The sequence below is a fragment of the Lagopus muta genome, chromosome 8 (assembly GCF_023343835.1).
Source record: "Lagopus muta isolate bLagMut1 chromosome 8, bLagMut1 primary, whole genome shotgun sequence".
Classification (NCBI taxonomy): domain Eukaryota; kingdom Metazoa; phylum Chordata; class Aves; order Galliformes; family Phasianidae; genus Lagopus; species Lagopus muta.
In genome coordinates this window covers 30,285,047-30,301,732 of record NC_064440.1, presented here as the reverse complement: position 1 = coordinate 30,301,732, position 16,686 = coordinate 30,285,047, and the positions used below count along the sequence as shown (strand labels likewise).

At 38.4% G+C, this 16,686-nt stretch overlaps 2 protein-coding genes across 11 annotated transcripts in view; both read right to left on the bottom strand.

Annotated features, from left to right (window-relative positions):
• The window catches only part of CALCRL (calcitonin receptor like receptor), a 67,547-nt gene extending 51,700 nt beyond the window's left edge, over nucleotides 1-15,847 (bottom strand). The window contains exons 1-2 of one of the 5 annotated variants that reach the window (XM_048953931.1): nucleotides 13,699-15,847; nucleotides 10,618-11,026 (exon numbers count right to left, since the gene is read on the bottom strand). The gene's annotated coding sequence lies outside the window, so the exon portion shown is untranslated. Of the gene's footprint in view, nucleotides 1-10,617 lie in introns of all 5 variants that reach the window. The other 4 variants (XM_048953932.1, XM_048953934.1, XM_048953933.1 and 1 more) reach the window with 4 other exon arrangements.
• Nucleotides 15,848-15,961: 114 nt separating this feature from the next.
• Nucleotides 15,962-16,686, bottom strand: part of TFPI (tissue factor pathway inhibitor) — a 206,608-nt gene continuing 205,883 nt past the window's right edge. For 5 of the 6 annotated variants that reach the window (XM_048953944.1, XM_048953941.1, XM_048953942.1 and 2 more), the window contains 2 exons: nucleotides 16,502-16,684; nucleotides 15,962-16,144 (listed from right to left, as the gene is read on the bottom strand). In XM_048953944.1, coding sequence (XP_048809901.1) covers nucleotides 16,035-16,144; nucleotides 16,502-16,684 — 293 coding nt within the window. In that variant the 3' untranslated portion in view covers nucleotides 15,962-16,034. Of the gene's footprint in view, nucleotides 16,685-16,686 lie in introns of all 6 variants that reach the window. The other variant, XM_048953946.1, reaches the window with a different exon arrangement.

Here is a 16,686-nt window from a genome sequence, read left to right as displayed (position 1 = left end):
GATCTATGGCAATATGAATCTTGGGCAAATTAGTATGACTGAGTGATCTCTAGATTGCAGGCTTCTAGTGCATCAGCTAGAAGCCTACAAAGGTGAGAGCTATTTCCATCTCACTTTCTTGGGAAGAGATAGTAAAGAGATATGCTTTCTCACAGCAAAAGCAACCCAACAGACATCTTTTTTAATCATGGCTCTCGTCCTGTCCTGGAGACATGACATAAACTCAGGAAATCCAGTGCTCTCTCAACTAGTCACTGTCTAAGCAAACATGGTTGATTTCAATAAGGAAATCATCATCATATGTAACCCTTTTCATATAATCTGTGCTCTAAGCAATTAAGTGTTCCTTTCGAAAATGGATTCTGGAAGTGCACGTGTATTTCTTGGAGCCATTTCCATTAAAATACTGCATACATACAGGCATACAAGATAATTTTCAGAAGGAATGGTTTAACTAGTGTGCGGTCACATAAATACTATTAATTAGTATTAAATGGCTGCTTTATTTTTTACATTAATCATTCTCTTTCCTTTGCCAAACAATATACTGATATTCTTTGTTGAACAGATAATACCATTGGGCATGGTAACTACTGGGTATCCTCTCAAATAGTAGTAGTATCGTGGCCCCAGCAGCCAACTGACATTTTTTCCCCATACATACTTTCTTCACAATGTTTTCTTGCCAGTCACTAGCTGTTTTCCTGCCATCTGTACAATTTCCTTCAACTTGTTGCTGATTTTGCAAGCCATTGGCCTTGTTTTGTGCTCTGTGTGCCATCCATACAGTTTCACTTAGTACTCTGTAAGTGTCCTACTTCGTCTTTAAGGATTTGCAGGATTAAGACTCAAAAGCCAAACTGAGTCAGAGCTGAAGCAAAGCAGTTGGTCTCTAACACTTCCAGAGAGCCATTCAAGCTGCACTGACTTTTCAATTAGAAAAAGATTTGATGAGTAGCATCAACTCAAACCTCATCCACTGACACCTCATATCAGTTAACGTGCCTCTTATTCTGAAAGAACCAGAACCTTACAGATGAATACTCAAGCAGTGGCTGATTCCTCCACCCCCTTGTCCTCCCATGCAGAAGTTCGTGCAAAAGAAGGCAGCACTGATATATTTAGCTGCCAGACAGACTTCCCCTCACAGTTCTGCTAACCTCAAAATTGTCCTACAGTACCCTTAGTTTTCCATTTCACAGACTCTGTCACACAGCTTCAGCCCAGTATTCCAAATTAGGCTGTATTTATTCCAAGAATCATTTTCACATCTAAGAAAATTACGCATCTTGATTAAAGACTGAGATATTCTCACACAATCCTGAAAACACACAGTCTTCATCAGCATCCAAAATCCATCTGGGTTGGTTTCTAATCTATTCTACTAATTCCTGGATACCAATTCCAAATTTGTATCCTCCCAGATGTGACAGAATCCTCTTGCTTGACCTCCTTATTTCACATTTTCCTTATTTGCTTCTGTGATCATTTGTGGGTGTCCCTCATCTAGAGTAGCATCAAATTAATCACACATGACATAACTGTCCACAGATGCTTCAGAGACGCACAGGCACTATTTCTTACCCTCACTTTTTTAGAGCAGACTGGCCTCCTGTATTATGAATGTTGAAAATTACCTAAAATGTACTCTCAAAACACAAAACAACCCTGTAAATCATATGTTTTCTTTTAAAACTTAAAAATCAAGGTATTTGTTGTAAAAGATTTATCTAGACCTTTAAATTCAGCAACTCAGCATGAGCTTCTGGAAGCTTATTCTGCAAAGTACACTAAAACTAATTTGCCATTTCACACTGAAGTGTTTCCTGGCTCTTTTTCCTCATTACTTTATCCACCCTTCTTGTCACTACCAATGATGATAAATACAGAATGCTAAAAAATATATAGAAAGTTGTTAGGAATAAATTTCTACAAATAGATAAAATGTCTATCAGATTATATAGAACTTTGAAAGAAAACAGGCAGCTCATAACCTTACCGCACTAATGATAGGGTGCTGACAAATTAAGCAAGCTGGTAAATATGTAGCTTGCTCATAACAGGATTGCACAAGAAAATATACTGTAATGACCCTGCCTTGAACATCCTGTTATAGCCCATCGTTCCTCTCTATTACTCCAATTCAGCAATTTTTTTTTTTTTAATTGCGGATGAAAGGAAAGGAAAGGAACCAAAGTAACATGGAATTGCATGTGCACAAATCATGGCTCAGAACTAAGCAAAAAAAAAAAAAAAAAAAAAGTCCTGAAAAACTGAGAGAAGTTTTGAGCCACCTGATAGCTCGAAATGGTGCCTTAAAAGACAACAAAACTAGCATGGTAATGGATAAAGGAAAATTCCTTTCCTTGCACAGATGAGGAGAAGATACAATAGTAAGAGTCCTCCACACACACTTTATATGAGAAAATACAAGCTAGTTTATAGTAGCAGTTACTGGCATCTTAGCTGAATCAAGTACTAAATCCCAGCAACTGCTTTTGTTGCCAAATTTAAATAATGAATAGACAGTTAATTTAGCAACCCTACTGTGAATTCCTATCATACACACAAATGCACGCCCAGATATCTCACTACCTGAAAGAATCTTTCTCTTTACCTTAATGGTCATGTATGTAAAGAAATGGCTTTGCATTTCCAAAGAAGTGGCCCCCAGGTGACCACTGGACACCTGGCTCAGCTTTGTCACTGCAGTCAGAAAATCATGCTCTAGGCACTATCACTCCAATTACTTACTTGCACACAGTTTGTTTTACAATGGGAACTGCATTATAATTAGTTTGGTTATTTTCTGTGTGTGCTACAGCAATTTTAATTCCTTCCATCATGTGATCTTTCTTGCTACCAGACTTGATCATTTTACTGTTAGCTCAAGAAGGCAGAACATCTTCTACCTCAGAGCTGGAATACTTATATACTGTTTAAATGCTTACTAGAAAGGCTTAGAAGTCTAACTAACAGGCAAAGAAATTCTAAAAGGAAAACAAACTTCTGTGGGACTTCTTAAGCAACTCCTGCACAGTAAAATGCTATTTTTGAACACTGGTTTGGCATGCAGGCACTCTCTGAGAAAGCTGAGTTATGACAGGTAATGACAGGTAACTGCCTATCAAGCCACAAGTGTCTATCATATAGTTTTGGTTTCATTAGATAACATGCATTTTAGCACACCTTTTCTAAATAAGATTAGACAAGGGGAGAAATTTTATTGCAATTGAGCCCTAAAATACACTTTGAATCCGAGTTATTTTAGTTTTGCACTGCCTGTATATACTTCATCTTACAAATAGTGGTGTATGCTGATATGCTCTGGTGCTCTAGTGGCCCCACAGAGATGGTGCAAGCATTTTGCCATCCTTTCAACATACCATGAAACACTGGCATGTCCTTCATGGGTTGTAATGTGACTCTAAGGGAAGCTTAGCATGCCTGCAGACTATGTTATCTCTGTGGCTCTAAATAAAAGTGCCCAGTTAAACTACATAGGGTGAATTCTAAAAACTATGCATACAATTCAGGGGTAGAAGAGAGATGTTAGCTACAGAAGAAATGGGATTTTTAAAATATATTCTGAAATACTGGGAAAGGGAGGGGGAAAAAAAAAAAGACCCAGGCCTAGCAGGCCTATCTACCACCATGCAATGGTTCATTCTGAAAGGCAAAACCAAACAAATGATCAAAAAAACCCCCCAAAACCCCTAGGAACTGATAAGAGCTGTGAAAATACTAAGATAGTGCATCCAGCATGCAAAAGGACAACACAAGGTTCTCCCAAGGCAGTGCTGGGACTTCTGCAATCAATCTGCGAAAGACACTGTCAAGATTTCAAGTCTGTTCAAATCACCTTCTGTAGTCACAAATTAAGCATCTCTACTATGAATAACTGAACAAGCATTTAAATGAAGACACAATAACTGTACTCCAGCCAGAATTGTTGGATCTTCCAATTACAAAGACTACAGCTGTTTGTGATAGCAAATTTTTCTATTTCTACATTGCTTGCTAGTGTGCAATTTAAGTCCATGTTAATTTTTTTTAATTTCACTTTTTATTTTTTGTTTATTTACAAAATGTGAAAATGATAGAATGGATTTAACCTTTCAGATTTCCTTCACTCTGAGCTGATGGAGAAGTGAAGCTGCTGTTCTGCAGCTCTGTGGGGCAATCAGCTGAGTTCGGCCTAAAGGGAATCCTTATTCTCATGTGCTAATTGTTTTCCAAAGTCACTCTTCTCTAGGACTATAATTTTCCTTGTTTGGTTTTAGCACAAAGACTTTTGTTTCCTGATGCATGTACACAATTAACTGATTAGATTTTTTTTTTAATGTTTCTATCTTTACCTACCCAGAACTGAAAAAAACAAAACAACCCACATTAAACCTCTGCACCCCCTCCCTCCCCCCCAAAAAAAATATTAAAAACCAAAACAAAACAAAACCAAAAAGGAAACAAAGAAGGAAAAATAAAAATAAAATAATAATAATAAAAAAAGGAATAGCTTTAAAACCCCAAACTGCACTGGCATGCTCAAAACCACAAGAAGGGATACAGTTTAGCTGTGTTTAAGTACCCACTTAGTGTTAACCAAGTGCTCTATCTGATCTAGCTTCATACCAAGAACACAATCCTGGTGGCCTTCAATATGTTACGACACAATATACAAGGCATTTAATTAAAAAAAAAAAAAGAAGAATGCAGAACAGCAACCACGCAGAGAGTACCTGAACAGCAACCAGGAAGGAGCCTTAATTTTGGCTTTCCTGAACGTTTTTCAACTAACTTTTTCCTGACCGAATAATAAATCAACTCTATAAGAAGTTACCGATCTTGATATTCAGCTGTGGTAAACATGTTGGTTGGTCTTAAGAGCCTTTCATGGAAAAGGACTCCTAGTTTAAATATACACAGTCACTAATGGAAAGGGTTCTCACCCTCACCTTCCCCTTCCAAGAAAATGGATGTGTTAGGACAGATATTTCTCTTCGAAAGGAAGGATAAGGCAGAGGTTAATTTCATCCACATGAGCTAGTGTAGGATAAGCTTTAGGAAATACTGTCAAGACATCTTAATGCCTGGCAAAGTGACTCATTCAGAGCCATCACAGGAAAGGAAGTGGAATAGAATAAAAAACGGAACAGGATGGAGGCTTACACAGGAGAAAGAAGTGAGAGAAAGGAAACTGAATTGTTTAAAGAGGCTTGAGGTTACAAGTCATGTAACTACATGATTTTTTTTAAATGTGCACAAAATACATAGCTATACACATGTAAAACACGTGTTCTATGTGTATAATGTACATATACATGCACTTAGGTATGCACATACGTATAAAAAACAACTTTCTGACTGAAGAGAGATGTGCTTCACTTTGCAAAGCTGCATGCTGAAGTTTTGTTTCAGTACAAGAAGGCTTTCCCATAGTACAGGAAATAAGCAAGAATTTCCTCTAGAAATCCACACATTCTTCAATATGCTACTCCATACAATATGGAACCTTAGACTACAGAATCATCCACTTATGCAAAAATCCACTGAAACACAACACACTCAAAAGATACACTCTGTGCAACAGATGTAGAACAAAAACAACAAAAAAGCCCTTCTTTTCCCATTACAAAACATACAGCATTGAATTTCTCCTACCAGCAACTTGCTTCAACGTGAAAAAGTCTCTCTTCTCCAAGTATTTTGAATGTTGGGATAATTATCTGTGATGTCAATTTTTGGATTTAAATAGAAACCAATACATGGACTGTTTCAATAACAAACAGCACTTGTGCAAACAGAATTTCCACTGACAAGTAATTTTGATTCCCAGGGAAGAACACAAAAGCATTTTTAGTAAAGGCAATGCTTAACTGATTCCCAGCTCTCTGTGGATCAGATTTGACAACTACGAATAAACCTTTTCATTGAATAGTCCAATACAAATGTGTGGGTTTTCCTGTTCAACTGGACATTCAGAAAGATCAGACTCATTAAATCACATAATTTTAAAAAAGAAAAGACATTTAAAAATGAAAAAGGCATGGTCAAAAAGTTATCCTGGAAAAAATACATTGAAATAAATCTTTTAAATTCAACATCTCATCTCCCAAACAAAGTTATATCTCTTTGTGGAAGATTCCTTATTTAATCCCCAGAGTGACACCTGCTGGATTTCACTACAAGGAAAAAAGGGCAGATATCCCATATAAGAACATTTCGGGATAATCTGGACAAGACCATGTCCTTTAAGTAAAGATAATTAAAGAAAAGAATGCAGTCATGTTTTTTTTCCCTCTGTTTACAGCATTAAATTAATACATAAATACATGCAGGAAAGTAATGTGATGTCTCAAGTTCTCATTTATGCCTGATACATACATTTTCTATAATTTCTAGCAAGGAAGGACTATGGAGTACAACAACACCGGGAAACAGACTGTATTCATTTCTGATAATATTGACAAGAAAAGAAAATAAAGCCTAAAATGCACGAGTTCGGAGAGAACAACTGTGCACAGTCTGTCTTCTGCTTACCTAAATAAATGTTTACCAGCACTGCCACTACTTAAATGGCTGTACAATTTCCAGGCTCAGGATTACAAAACAATATACTTTTAAAGGAAAATCCACTTTTTGGAACTAAAAGGATACCTTTTACCATCAGCCTAAATGCAGCTGATGGAATACTGTACATGGAGTAGCTGCTTTGGAAAAAAAATAAAATCAAATTCACGAAGTTTAGTTCCTTGTCCTTGGTATAATAAGGGAAGTGAGACTGGTATGGGCTTTATTAAACAAAGCACTAATTTTGTTTGGGATATTTTCTTAAGTAAGGGCTCCAGGCACAAATCCAGAAATACAACGTTGTTTTTGCTTTCCTAAAATTTGGTTAGTGTCTTAATTGTCAGCCACAGCTCAACAGTGGCCAAAACTGCCAGAAACTCTTGGGTGATATCTGTGTTATATTTGAAGGTAACAGCTTCAGGGAGACACACAAATTTACCCTAGTTAGGAATCTGTTTTCTTTTTCCTGAAGTAAGTGCTTCTCTCATGGAAAGTTTTGTTTTGTTTTAATGCACTACATTCAGTTAAATGGATTTCAAATGCATCTTTCCAAGGAAAAGCAACTCTAAATAAATCATTCCTGTTCTTTTGGACAGCACATACTGCAGCAGTGATTGAAAGTGTTTGCACTGAACTAAGGCAGAAAAAGAATGACTGCTGGGAAAATGTAAACATTATAAACAAGCTTGGGAGACAAAGGCAGACATGCAGGAGAGATGGTTGTAAAAATAAAAATAACTGAAAATTCTAAAATGTAGCCTTTCAGTTTTTTGTCTTGATTCTAAAATAGGACTAAAAATATGCTGCTAAAAGAAATTTATTTTCCTAACAGTATTTTATTAAGATATTGTATTATACTGTACTGGCTGTGGACTTTTCCACGAAAATAATAAGTACTTATCATGAAGATAAGTAATAGGCTCATTTCTGCTGCCCTTTGTGCAATGTATTACATTGGCTATAAGAATAAAAACCAGAAGACATTCAATACAGTAGTACTGCTAATGCAAGACATAACAGGATAAAAAGGAGGGGGGCTTTGACCACGCATGGAAAGCTTCCTCCTTCTTCTTTTAAATATTAATACAACATTCAGATGCAGCCAATTTAAAGCAATACTAACTATTCACAGTTTTCCAAACGAAGGACAAGGTTTGAGGCTCATTTACTTGGTACATCTCCTTCAAATCATGTACATTCCCTCTTTAGTTGATACGCTACGAATCAGCATGAGATACTCCGCGCACATGCATAAATCAATAATACAAGGATATAGTTTAACTCCAGCACTCTAACAACTTGCTACAACAGTTACACGAACTGTTTTGTGAAACAAGCAACCGTTTTCAGAGAGTGCAAAGCTAAATGCAGGCAGCCCCTGCACACAGCAACACCCGCCTGTGCAACAGAGGTGACCACAACGCTGCGGTGCTGCCAGCACTGCGTATGTGCTCTGTAGGAACAACTGCTGATCAGAAGCACAGAAGGAATTTTGCTAGCAGATCACGAGCACTGTAAATACATTGGGAACACACGAGAGCTACTTCTTAAAGAGAAATTCTACTTTAAAATAAATAAATAAATAAAAATCTGTGTGTTTGGCTTCTCATTGGAGAGATTCCTTCAATTTTCTTCAGAATAGCTGATGTTGTGTCCAGCACTTACTATAGAAGTGATTAAATAGATACTTTTAAACTATCATTGTGTACACTTAGTTATTAAAAACACATTGATAACAACAGTTCCCTCCAAATGACTGAGCCGGTTTGAATACTTCATCAGTATGATTTCATAGCCTTGTGGGCCCGGTCCTACCCATCTCTTCCACATGCTACAAGTGCTTTTGGAAGCAGCTAATTTACTGAAATTCACAGAAAACTGGAACTAAGTTAGTAATTATAATACCAGCAAAGGAAATATGTCTATACTTTTCTTCACTCGGTTCTGTTCTTAATTGTATCCTTCCCTAAACCCGGATTGCAGAACTCAGCTCACAGAACAGTGCTGCTGTCCCTGAGTGGGCTCCGTTTTTTAGCCAGGTAAGCCACTATTCACCAAGAACAAGACATATGGATCTGTTTAACACAGAACATTAAAAAATAAAATAAAATAAAAATTATTAAAAGAACAACTGCCAGTAGATCACAGTATGCCAGTTACAGGATGGGTAATGACTGTAACCACAATAAATAACTCCTTCAACATAAAAATACCCACACTGAGGAATATCCTGCCCTTTGACAGTCAGTGGAAAAATTCCCACTGGCTCCCAGCAAATTAGGACTACAACAGTTGCATTGTATTGGGACAAGCATATTCAAAGGGTAACATTACATTTTTTAATGTAGAGCAAGAACCCAGATGATCAGGAATTCAGAGTATGGCAACATTTGAACAGGACAGACATAATGCCCTTCTCCACCTTGCCACCACACTGTTCAGGCAGTCAGTTTTGTACAAAACAACATGGACATTTTTCTGAAATGCCATCTTGCTTGATTCAGTACCATCAAGCGCCTTTTGAGCTGATGATTTTTAAAGCTGGATAAAGACTTTGGAATTGCTCCTATATGCAGTCAAGTCAATGACAGTTCAAGCAGTTTGCAATAGCAAATACTGTGAAAATATACATCTTTATTTATAACTGAGCATTTCAGTGTGTAGCATGTGTATTTTGTAACAAAACACAGATTCAAATATTGCCTCATTCATATTTTTCCAGAACCAGCATGCCTCCTCTCAACACATCAAAAGGACCTCCGAACGCAACATTCAGGCTTTTAGCACATCATGAACTTGAACAGTTTTAAAAGGTTATATGCATTATTGTTGCAAATGAATGACACGATCCTCAGGATGCACAATATTACTGCAAAGACTCAGCACTGACACATTCGTAAGAGCAAGATCCAGCCCCTAACTATTTGGCAGAAGTTTATTAAGGTAGAGAGCAATAAAACCACAGCTAGTTTGTTGGTTTTTTTTTTTACTGTTTCAACATAAAGCACATATGGATGATTAAATGAACCACTGCAGATCAAATCCAACTGTGATACCAAAGCTATGATGGTTCTTAACTGTCCTTCAGTAATAAAATATCTTCTCCTGAATATTCTACAGATCCATTACTCTCCCCCAACAGGCAGATGATCAGATGTAGTGAAGGCAATCATCATAACCACACAACTGTATTTTTCCAAACAGAATAAATACGGCATCTGCTTTCAGAAGATGAAGAAGTGGCAACACTCTCAACTGTACAGTGGAAGGCAGAGAATCACGCATTTCTACTGACCAATAGCTCCTCGAGGCAATTCAATAGTAGACAACTACCCTTCAGCAAATCAGTTCAGTGAGTGTGGGAAAAACCCCAGCACATGTATAACCACTAAACTCAAGCTAACTTTTTCTCAAGCAAATAGATGCTTCATCTTTTCTGTCATATAATAACAATGCAAAATCTAACTGAAATAATTCGGATACAATCTCAATGCAAAATCTAACTGAAATAACTCGGATACAATCTCTTTTTGAAATAATAACACCAGTAAGGCTAAAAGAGCATTCAGTAAGAGAATTTGCACCACTTTATCACCTAATTTGTCTCCTCTTGAAAGAGCTTACGTTGTATTGGATTAGTCTCATGGACCGTTTTCAAATCAGGATGCCTCTAATTCTCTCCAGATGCAAAGTCAGAAATATGGTTAACTGATATTAGGGTTTTAGAAGGAAATCTTTAAGTGATTATTAGGATTTTTTTTTCCCAATCTTTCTACTTAGTTATCATTGGCTACTTCCTCAAATATATATATTAAAACAACACCAGCTATAAAATCAGCCCAGGGTTTCGGTAACTAAAAATAAACGAAGCTTTTTCCTAAGACCCCTTTCTCTCTGCTGATCGCATAGCACATGCTGAGGTTCACGTAAATGCATGCAAACACACCTAACTCTTCCCTCGAACATACCTAAGACCAAACGGCGTTCAGACGGCACAAACACATCGTTTTTAGGTGAAACAACGAAACTGTTTAAATGTGTACTCACCACGCGGAGTTGATCCGAGCCCAGTCGATTGGATCTCCCTTCCCAGCGAGAGTGCGGAGAGCTGCTCCTTCGCTTCCCCGGCCGGCCGGCTCGGAGCCGCGCAGGCGCCCGCAGGGCACGGTGCAGTCCGAGAGCCCGGCAGAGGAGCGCGGCTCTGGGCAGCGCCGGGAGAGGTTCGGCCGCTAAGTGAGGAGCGGCGGCAGCAGCGAGCCATTAGAGCTTCCTGTTACATCACCGAGACCCCGCCCGCAGCCCGCGTTAAATTACTCTTCGCGCTCATGTGGCGTGTCCCCGGGAAGCGAGGCTCTTCTAGGGTTTCGAGGAGCTGCCCCGTTCTGCCTGCCGGCGTTGCTCCTGCACCATTCCCGAGGTGTGCTGTGACTCGTCCGCCAGCCAAAGCTTCGTGCTCCTAAACGAGTTAGAAAAGACTCGTTCATCTTACAGAAAAGAGCACACTAGAGGACTTGTCTCACCAATCTTCCTCCTCATACTAGACCTAGAGAAATGAGTCATTAAATGAACGCTTCTTCAGAGCCAAAGAATTGACAAGCTGCAGTCCTCCCAAATCTCAGTGACCCAACTCACCTCTGCTGACACTGCAGGACTGTATCGTGCCCCAGAGTCAGTACAGGAAAATTGTATAGAGAAATACTTGTGTTCATCAAATAAAAAACTGTGCTACCGTGCAGAGTCGCATTTAAATTATGCACTTGCTTAAACTGGGGAAGTACCACTTCAATATAGTAATTTTGCTTCGGTACGTTAAGTAAATGAGTGTTTGAAATACCCAGGATATGAAAAAAGCAGCTCATTACTATTGCAGTACCGAACTCCAGCTATATTTAAATACCACTGATTTCAAAGCATCAAGTACAAGATGCCCAGTTTGAAAACTGCTACAGCTCAAGACAAAGCAGAACAGCTAACAATCCTTAGACTAACTGCAAAGAAGCTTAGATCAGGACCTAAAAATGTTTCCTTGAGGGCTTTTATTGCTTCCTCTTTGAACAACTGATACAAGTGCTACATACGCAATCTGTGTTCTCCAAATCAATAGAAGCCATGTACACACAGCAGTGCTACACTGAACAAGTGGGGAGATCATGCAGCATTGATCTCAAATGCTAGAAACACCTACAACACCAGTAACCTGCATGGGACACATTCCAGAAAGCCATGGTTTTCTAAGTGGTCATCAAAATCACAATGATTTAATTTGCTCGTGAAACAAGTTGAAGTATTTCTACTTGCTTCTTAGTACCCACTGTTAATCCGCTATTTTACCAACAGAAGCATTTGTGGAACATACAAAATGGAGAAGGGAACACATCTGGCCACTGAAAACCCTTTTTCCAAAAATGAAAACAGCCAGAAACCCAATCCAAAGCAAAAACAAAAACCAAGCCAGGATCACAAAAGTTTGAAAGAGAGCAAAGGGAAAAAGAGAACAGTTTAAACTCGGTCACTGGACAGTATAAACTCTGAAACTGCACTCTGGGGCTACTAAAACAGCAGGATATGAATTTAATGCTCATTTGGCACATGCAAATGTTGGTGCTTCTAACATCTTCCATCAATGGGAGAATGAGATTTATAATCAGTAAGGAATGAAGAAGTGGCATTCTAAACTTCTAAACAATGTAAACAGAAATAAGACAGGGATTAGATCTGACTGTGTTTAGTGATGGAAATTAAATTGTCTGAAATAAGCAAGGTCACCTCAGGTGGTGGAATTTCACTAGAAGTGAGCCTGGCTGCATTATTTTAGAGCAATTAGGTCTGGGTAAGAGGCTGCAATATGGTACATTACACACTGTAACCTAGAAAATAATCCATATATTCCAGCTAAGTACGTATGTTTGAGACAGGCTCAACATCTCAATTAATTGCAGAGATTTATTGCATAGACCACGTTTGATGTCATGTCAAATTCAGCAGAGTTGTGTGGGCTTTTCTTGTTGTTTCTTAAGTTCTAATTTCTTACACTCATTTAGCTGTCACTGAAACTTTTTTACTCCTACTCTACAGGTATTTGAGACATCTCAGCTGGTGTAATTTGCACTTCAAAGACGCAGCAGGCCCCCACACTACTTCAGCTACCCCTTTTCTCTGGCTGAAAGGCATGTGAATTACACCGTATAGCACTCCCTGCTATCAGCAATATCAGTGGGTGGGAACACTTCAAAAGAGGCCTAAGGAACAGCAGACTGTGCTTCAACCAAAACTTAAAACTCTGGGATGAAACATTATTTCCACCTCTTATCACGAGTTTTGATCTGATGGGAGAAGCTGAAGGACAATTAGTTTTCCTAATGAGGGCCTATGAAACTTGCGCTGTGACAAACGCCTCTCCCAGGCTCTAAAGGAGCAGAGCAGAGCACAACAGTGCCCAGGCCAGGACCCCGCCGATGCAGGGGCCGCTGAGCCGCACCTGCCAGCCCGCTCCGGCTGCGGCGGCCCCGGGGCGGTGCGGCGCTGCCACCTAGCGCCCGGCTGAGCCTCTGCTCCTCTCTCCCTACATCGGGAAACCAGCAATAAAGATGTTCTCCGTGGGGACGGGACGTTGTCTGCCCATCTCCAGCACAGTCCCGTAAATGGCAAAAGAGCTCTGTGAGAAAAAAGCCTCAGTAATCGAATGGGAATCGCCACGGGTTCAAAAGGAAGTTTCCCCCATTTGATAATACGTTGCCTGTGAACCAGTTCATATTCAAATACTGAAAACCTACAAATGTATAACCAAGTATGATTCTTTTCCAGAAGATACCATCAAATGTCATCTTTATGTCTACATTAAAATGTTTCAAAAATGGATTCTACGAGCAAGAAAACATCATTAAACTCTAAATAAGTGTATCAGTTTTGAAGAGAAAATGGATAGGAGATGCAGATAGAAAACTTCTATTGTATGGGGAAAAAAAAAAGATACAAGGGATAGAAAGTAAAAGTAAAAAGGAGAAAAAAGAAGGGCATGCCTATTACTTCTTACTATTACTTCTTATAGTAAGAATAGGGGCTAAAAGATGTGAAATTATTTCTCAAAGACATCTTGTTTCATCACCTACATGAACTGAGGACACATACCAAGTAACACATGGAAAACCATCCAGCCTCCAACTTCACTTCAGCTTCAGCTTGTTGTCTCCCAACACAGAATGTGGGAGAAGTTTCCCAGCAATGTATATGCTTATGACGAAGCAATGAGAGCAGAGCTGGAATGAAATTTCTAGATTAACAGACTCTAGTTAATTAAAAATGTACATAGTAGCTTGTGACTTGTTAGCCTTACATTCTATTCTTAGCACAGCTAATTAATGTTGAGACACCATAACTCAATAGTCTTTTTTTGTCCCAGCAATGACAGAAGGGATCCCTCAAATGATCATTTGGTCAGTTACTGTTACCACAGAATAAATGCATGTGTGGTTTCTGTACTGTATTATAACTGATGAGTAAGGGGGCACAGGGGAGTACCTGTTAGTCCTGCCTTAACTACTGCAATTCTGGAGGAAGAGAAGACAGCACAAAGCAGCTGAGCACACTTGGCACGGAGAATCTGTTAGTTTGCAGAACTCAGCAAGCAGGAGACTTAGAATAGGAAGCAGCCACAGAGCCAGGTTTCTACTTGGACAGAAAGGATGATTTTCCCAAGACTTCTGTGTTAGATTTGGTAGTTGTGGAATCCAGGCAGCCAGGCGCAAGTTGCTGACCAAAACAGAGCCTGAGGAAAGAGATACTACCATGAAATGACACATGATCATAACACAATATGTTTACAAATGCATCTGTTCTTTTTTACACACTTATCATAGAACAACAGAATGTTCTGAAGTGGAAGACACCTTAAGGATCATCCAGTTCCAACCCCTTGGCACGAGCAGGCACATTTTCTACTAGATCAAGCTGGCCTTGAGCACTTTCTGGGATTCAGCATATCTTCTATTTCATTGAGAACTGACTTATGGAAGATCAAATCACACTTGATAAATCCTAGATCAAGAGTCATTACAAGATTTGGGCACCAGAAATGAGAATTTCTGTATAAAAATCTGTGGCTTTTACTTAGCCCCTTAAATTCAGAATGCAAAACTACTTCCATTTTCAGCAGTCAAGCTTATCCTCTTTGGGGAGTTAGTTCAAAATTCGTGGGGTACATGAAAACATATTTTCTAAAATCACATGCATTTCATAGAGCTAGGTTACTCCAGCAGAACATTTATATTCTATCACTGTCTTCCTTGCTCCTTACTGTAGTGTCTGAGACTATCACATCTATTTCAGGAATTTATTTTCATCTCTCAAAAACGGTGGGTTAAGTATCCTCAGTAATCTTCAGACCTAAGAGAAAATGTGATACATAACAGAAGATTTTCAGTATCAGGGAAGGCTGCAGGGCACTTCCAGAACCTTTTGAGGAAACCAACTATTTTTGCTTTCCTTTAAAAAAAGTCTTGCTAGATTTACCCAAAATCAGAGGGGTGTATTGGAAAAAGGCAGGAACTGAACTACTGTCTCATGTCAGTCTTAAAATAAACAAGCAAAGCGTACAATAACAAACAAAAAAACAACCAACCAACAAAAACAGAAACAAAAGAACCCCCAAACCAACAAAGCCTCCTGGAAAGGATACGTACCATTACATCTGAAGCAAATGTATGGATTTCCTCATCCATGAACAGGAATTGTTCTGGTTTTTGTTCATTTTCTTTTTTTTTTTTTTTTTAGTAAGAACATGTATTTCTACAGATTATTAACTTGCTAGCCACCCGTCTACTTCAGTAACAGGGATAAAAATCGATGAACCTAGCAAATATATTTAAAATTTTTATAAATATCTGTCACATCGTTTCATACATTCACAACTGTAATATTCTCTTAATGGTTTCAATGAGTTCATTTCATTTCAATTCACACTCATTGCACAACAGTGTAATTCTATGCACTTCAATGGAGTTACATCTGTCTTGCATAACCTAAAATAAATCTCTTTAAAACAAACAGAGTGTTTATTTCCTTTTTTAAGCAATAGATCTGTTTCAATCTAGGATTGAAATAATGGTGTATGACAAGTGATTACTCTTTGACAAGATTTTTTTAAAGATCAAAATAGATCTCAGAAAAGAATGGGGAAAAGAAGTAAATTGGAACCTTTCCCACTTTCTAATCATGAGTTCTACACCCACATAGCCCATTATGTCCTGTTTCAGCTTTAGTAATTATATTGTCAAACTGCATTTTAAGAGCTCTTTTTGAACGTACAAGGTAACGTTTATTAACACAAATGAGGCATACATAATAAAAACATAAACAGCTTAATAAATGCAATCAAAATAATCAGTACACTAAATATATTTAAATGGTGTATTCTAAAGGCTTTCATTCACAGGTGAACAGCAGTTTACTTCCCATTTTCATACAAATTAAAGCTGTGTTCTTCCACGGATGATTTCCTCTCCCATAGTCTTTAGCGACTGTTTCTTTTTTTTCTTGATTCTTATGAATCTTCTTCCATCTTTTTTTTTAAGGAATCCTGAAGGTAAAATGACAAAGTTAAGACTGGATGACTAACATTCACGATTATCCAAAATGAGACAAGTCTTGTTTTCAAGAAACATCCTTGAGGAAAGTATAAGGAGCATTCGGTCTTACCTAAAGTCTTCATATGCCTGACCAATGTTAAGCAGCCGGTTCTGTACACAGTATTTTAGTGTCCATCCTTCTCTCTCTAGCTCTCTCTTCTGATTACCAGTTGCACTTTGCCAGTACTTTCAGCTATTACATTCTATCAGGTCAGTACTTACTACTAAAAATTGCAAGACTATTTCAGCCTATAGCATGCATAATACTTGCCTTTTGTGACAGTCTGTGGCAATATCAGTTCCCATACCTTTCCTGCAAATTCTTAAACATGACTTCCTGGAGGTGAAATTATTTTCATTCCCACCACAACCACTGTAGGTAAATGGACGACATCTTCTAGTTGAGTAGTTGAAGAAAAACCTGGTCTCTTTAGCTCTACAAAGTCCTCTATCCACAGGAGTCATGCACAAAGAAGGGACAGGAGGTGGTTCT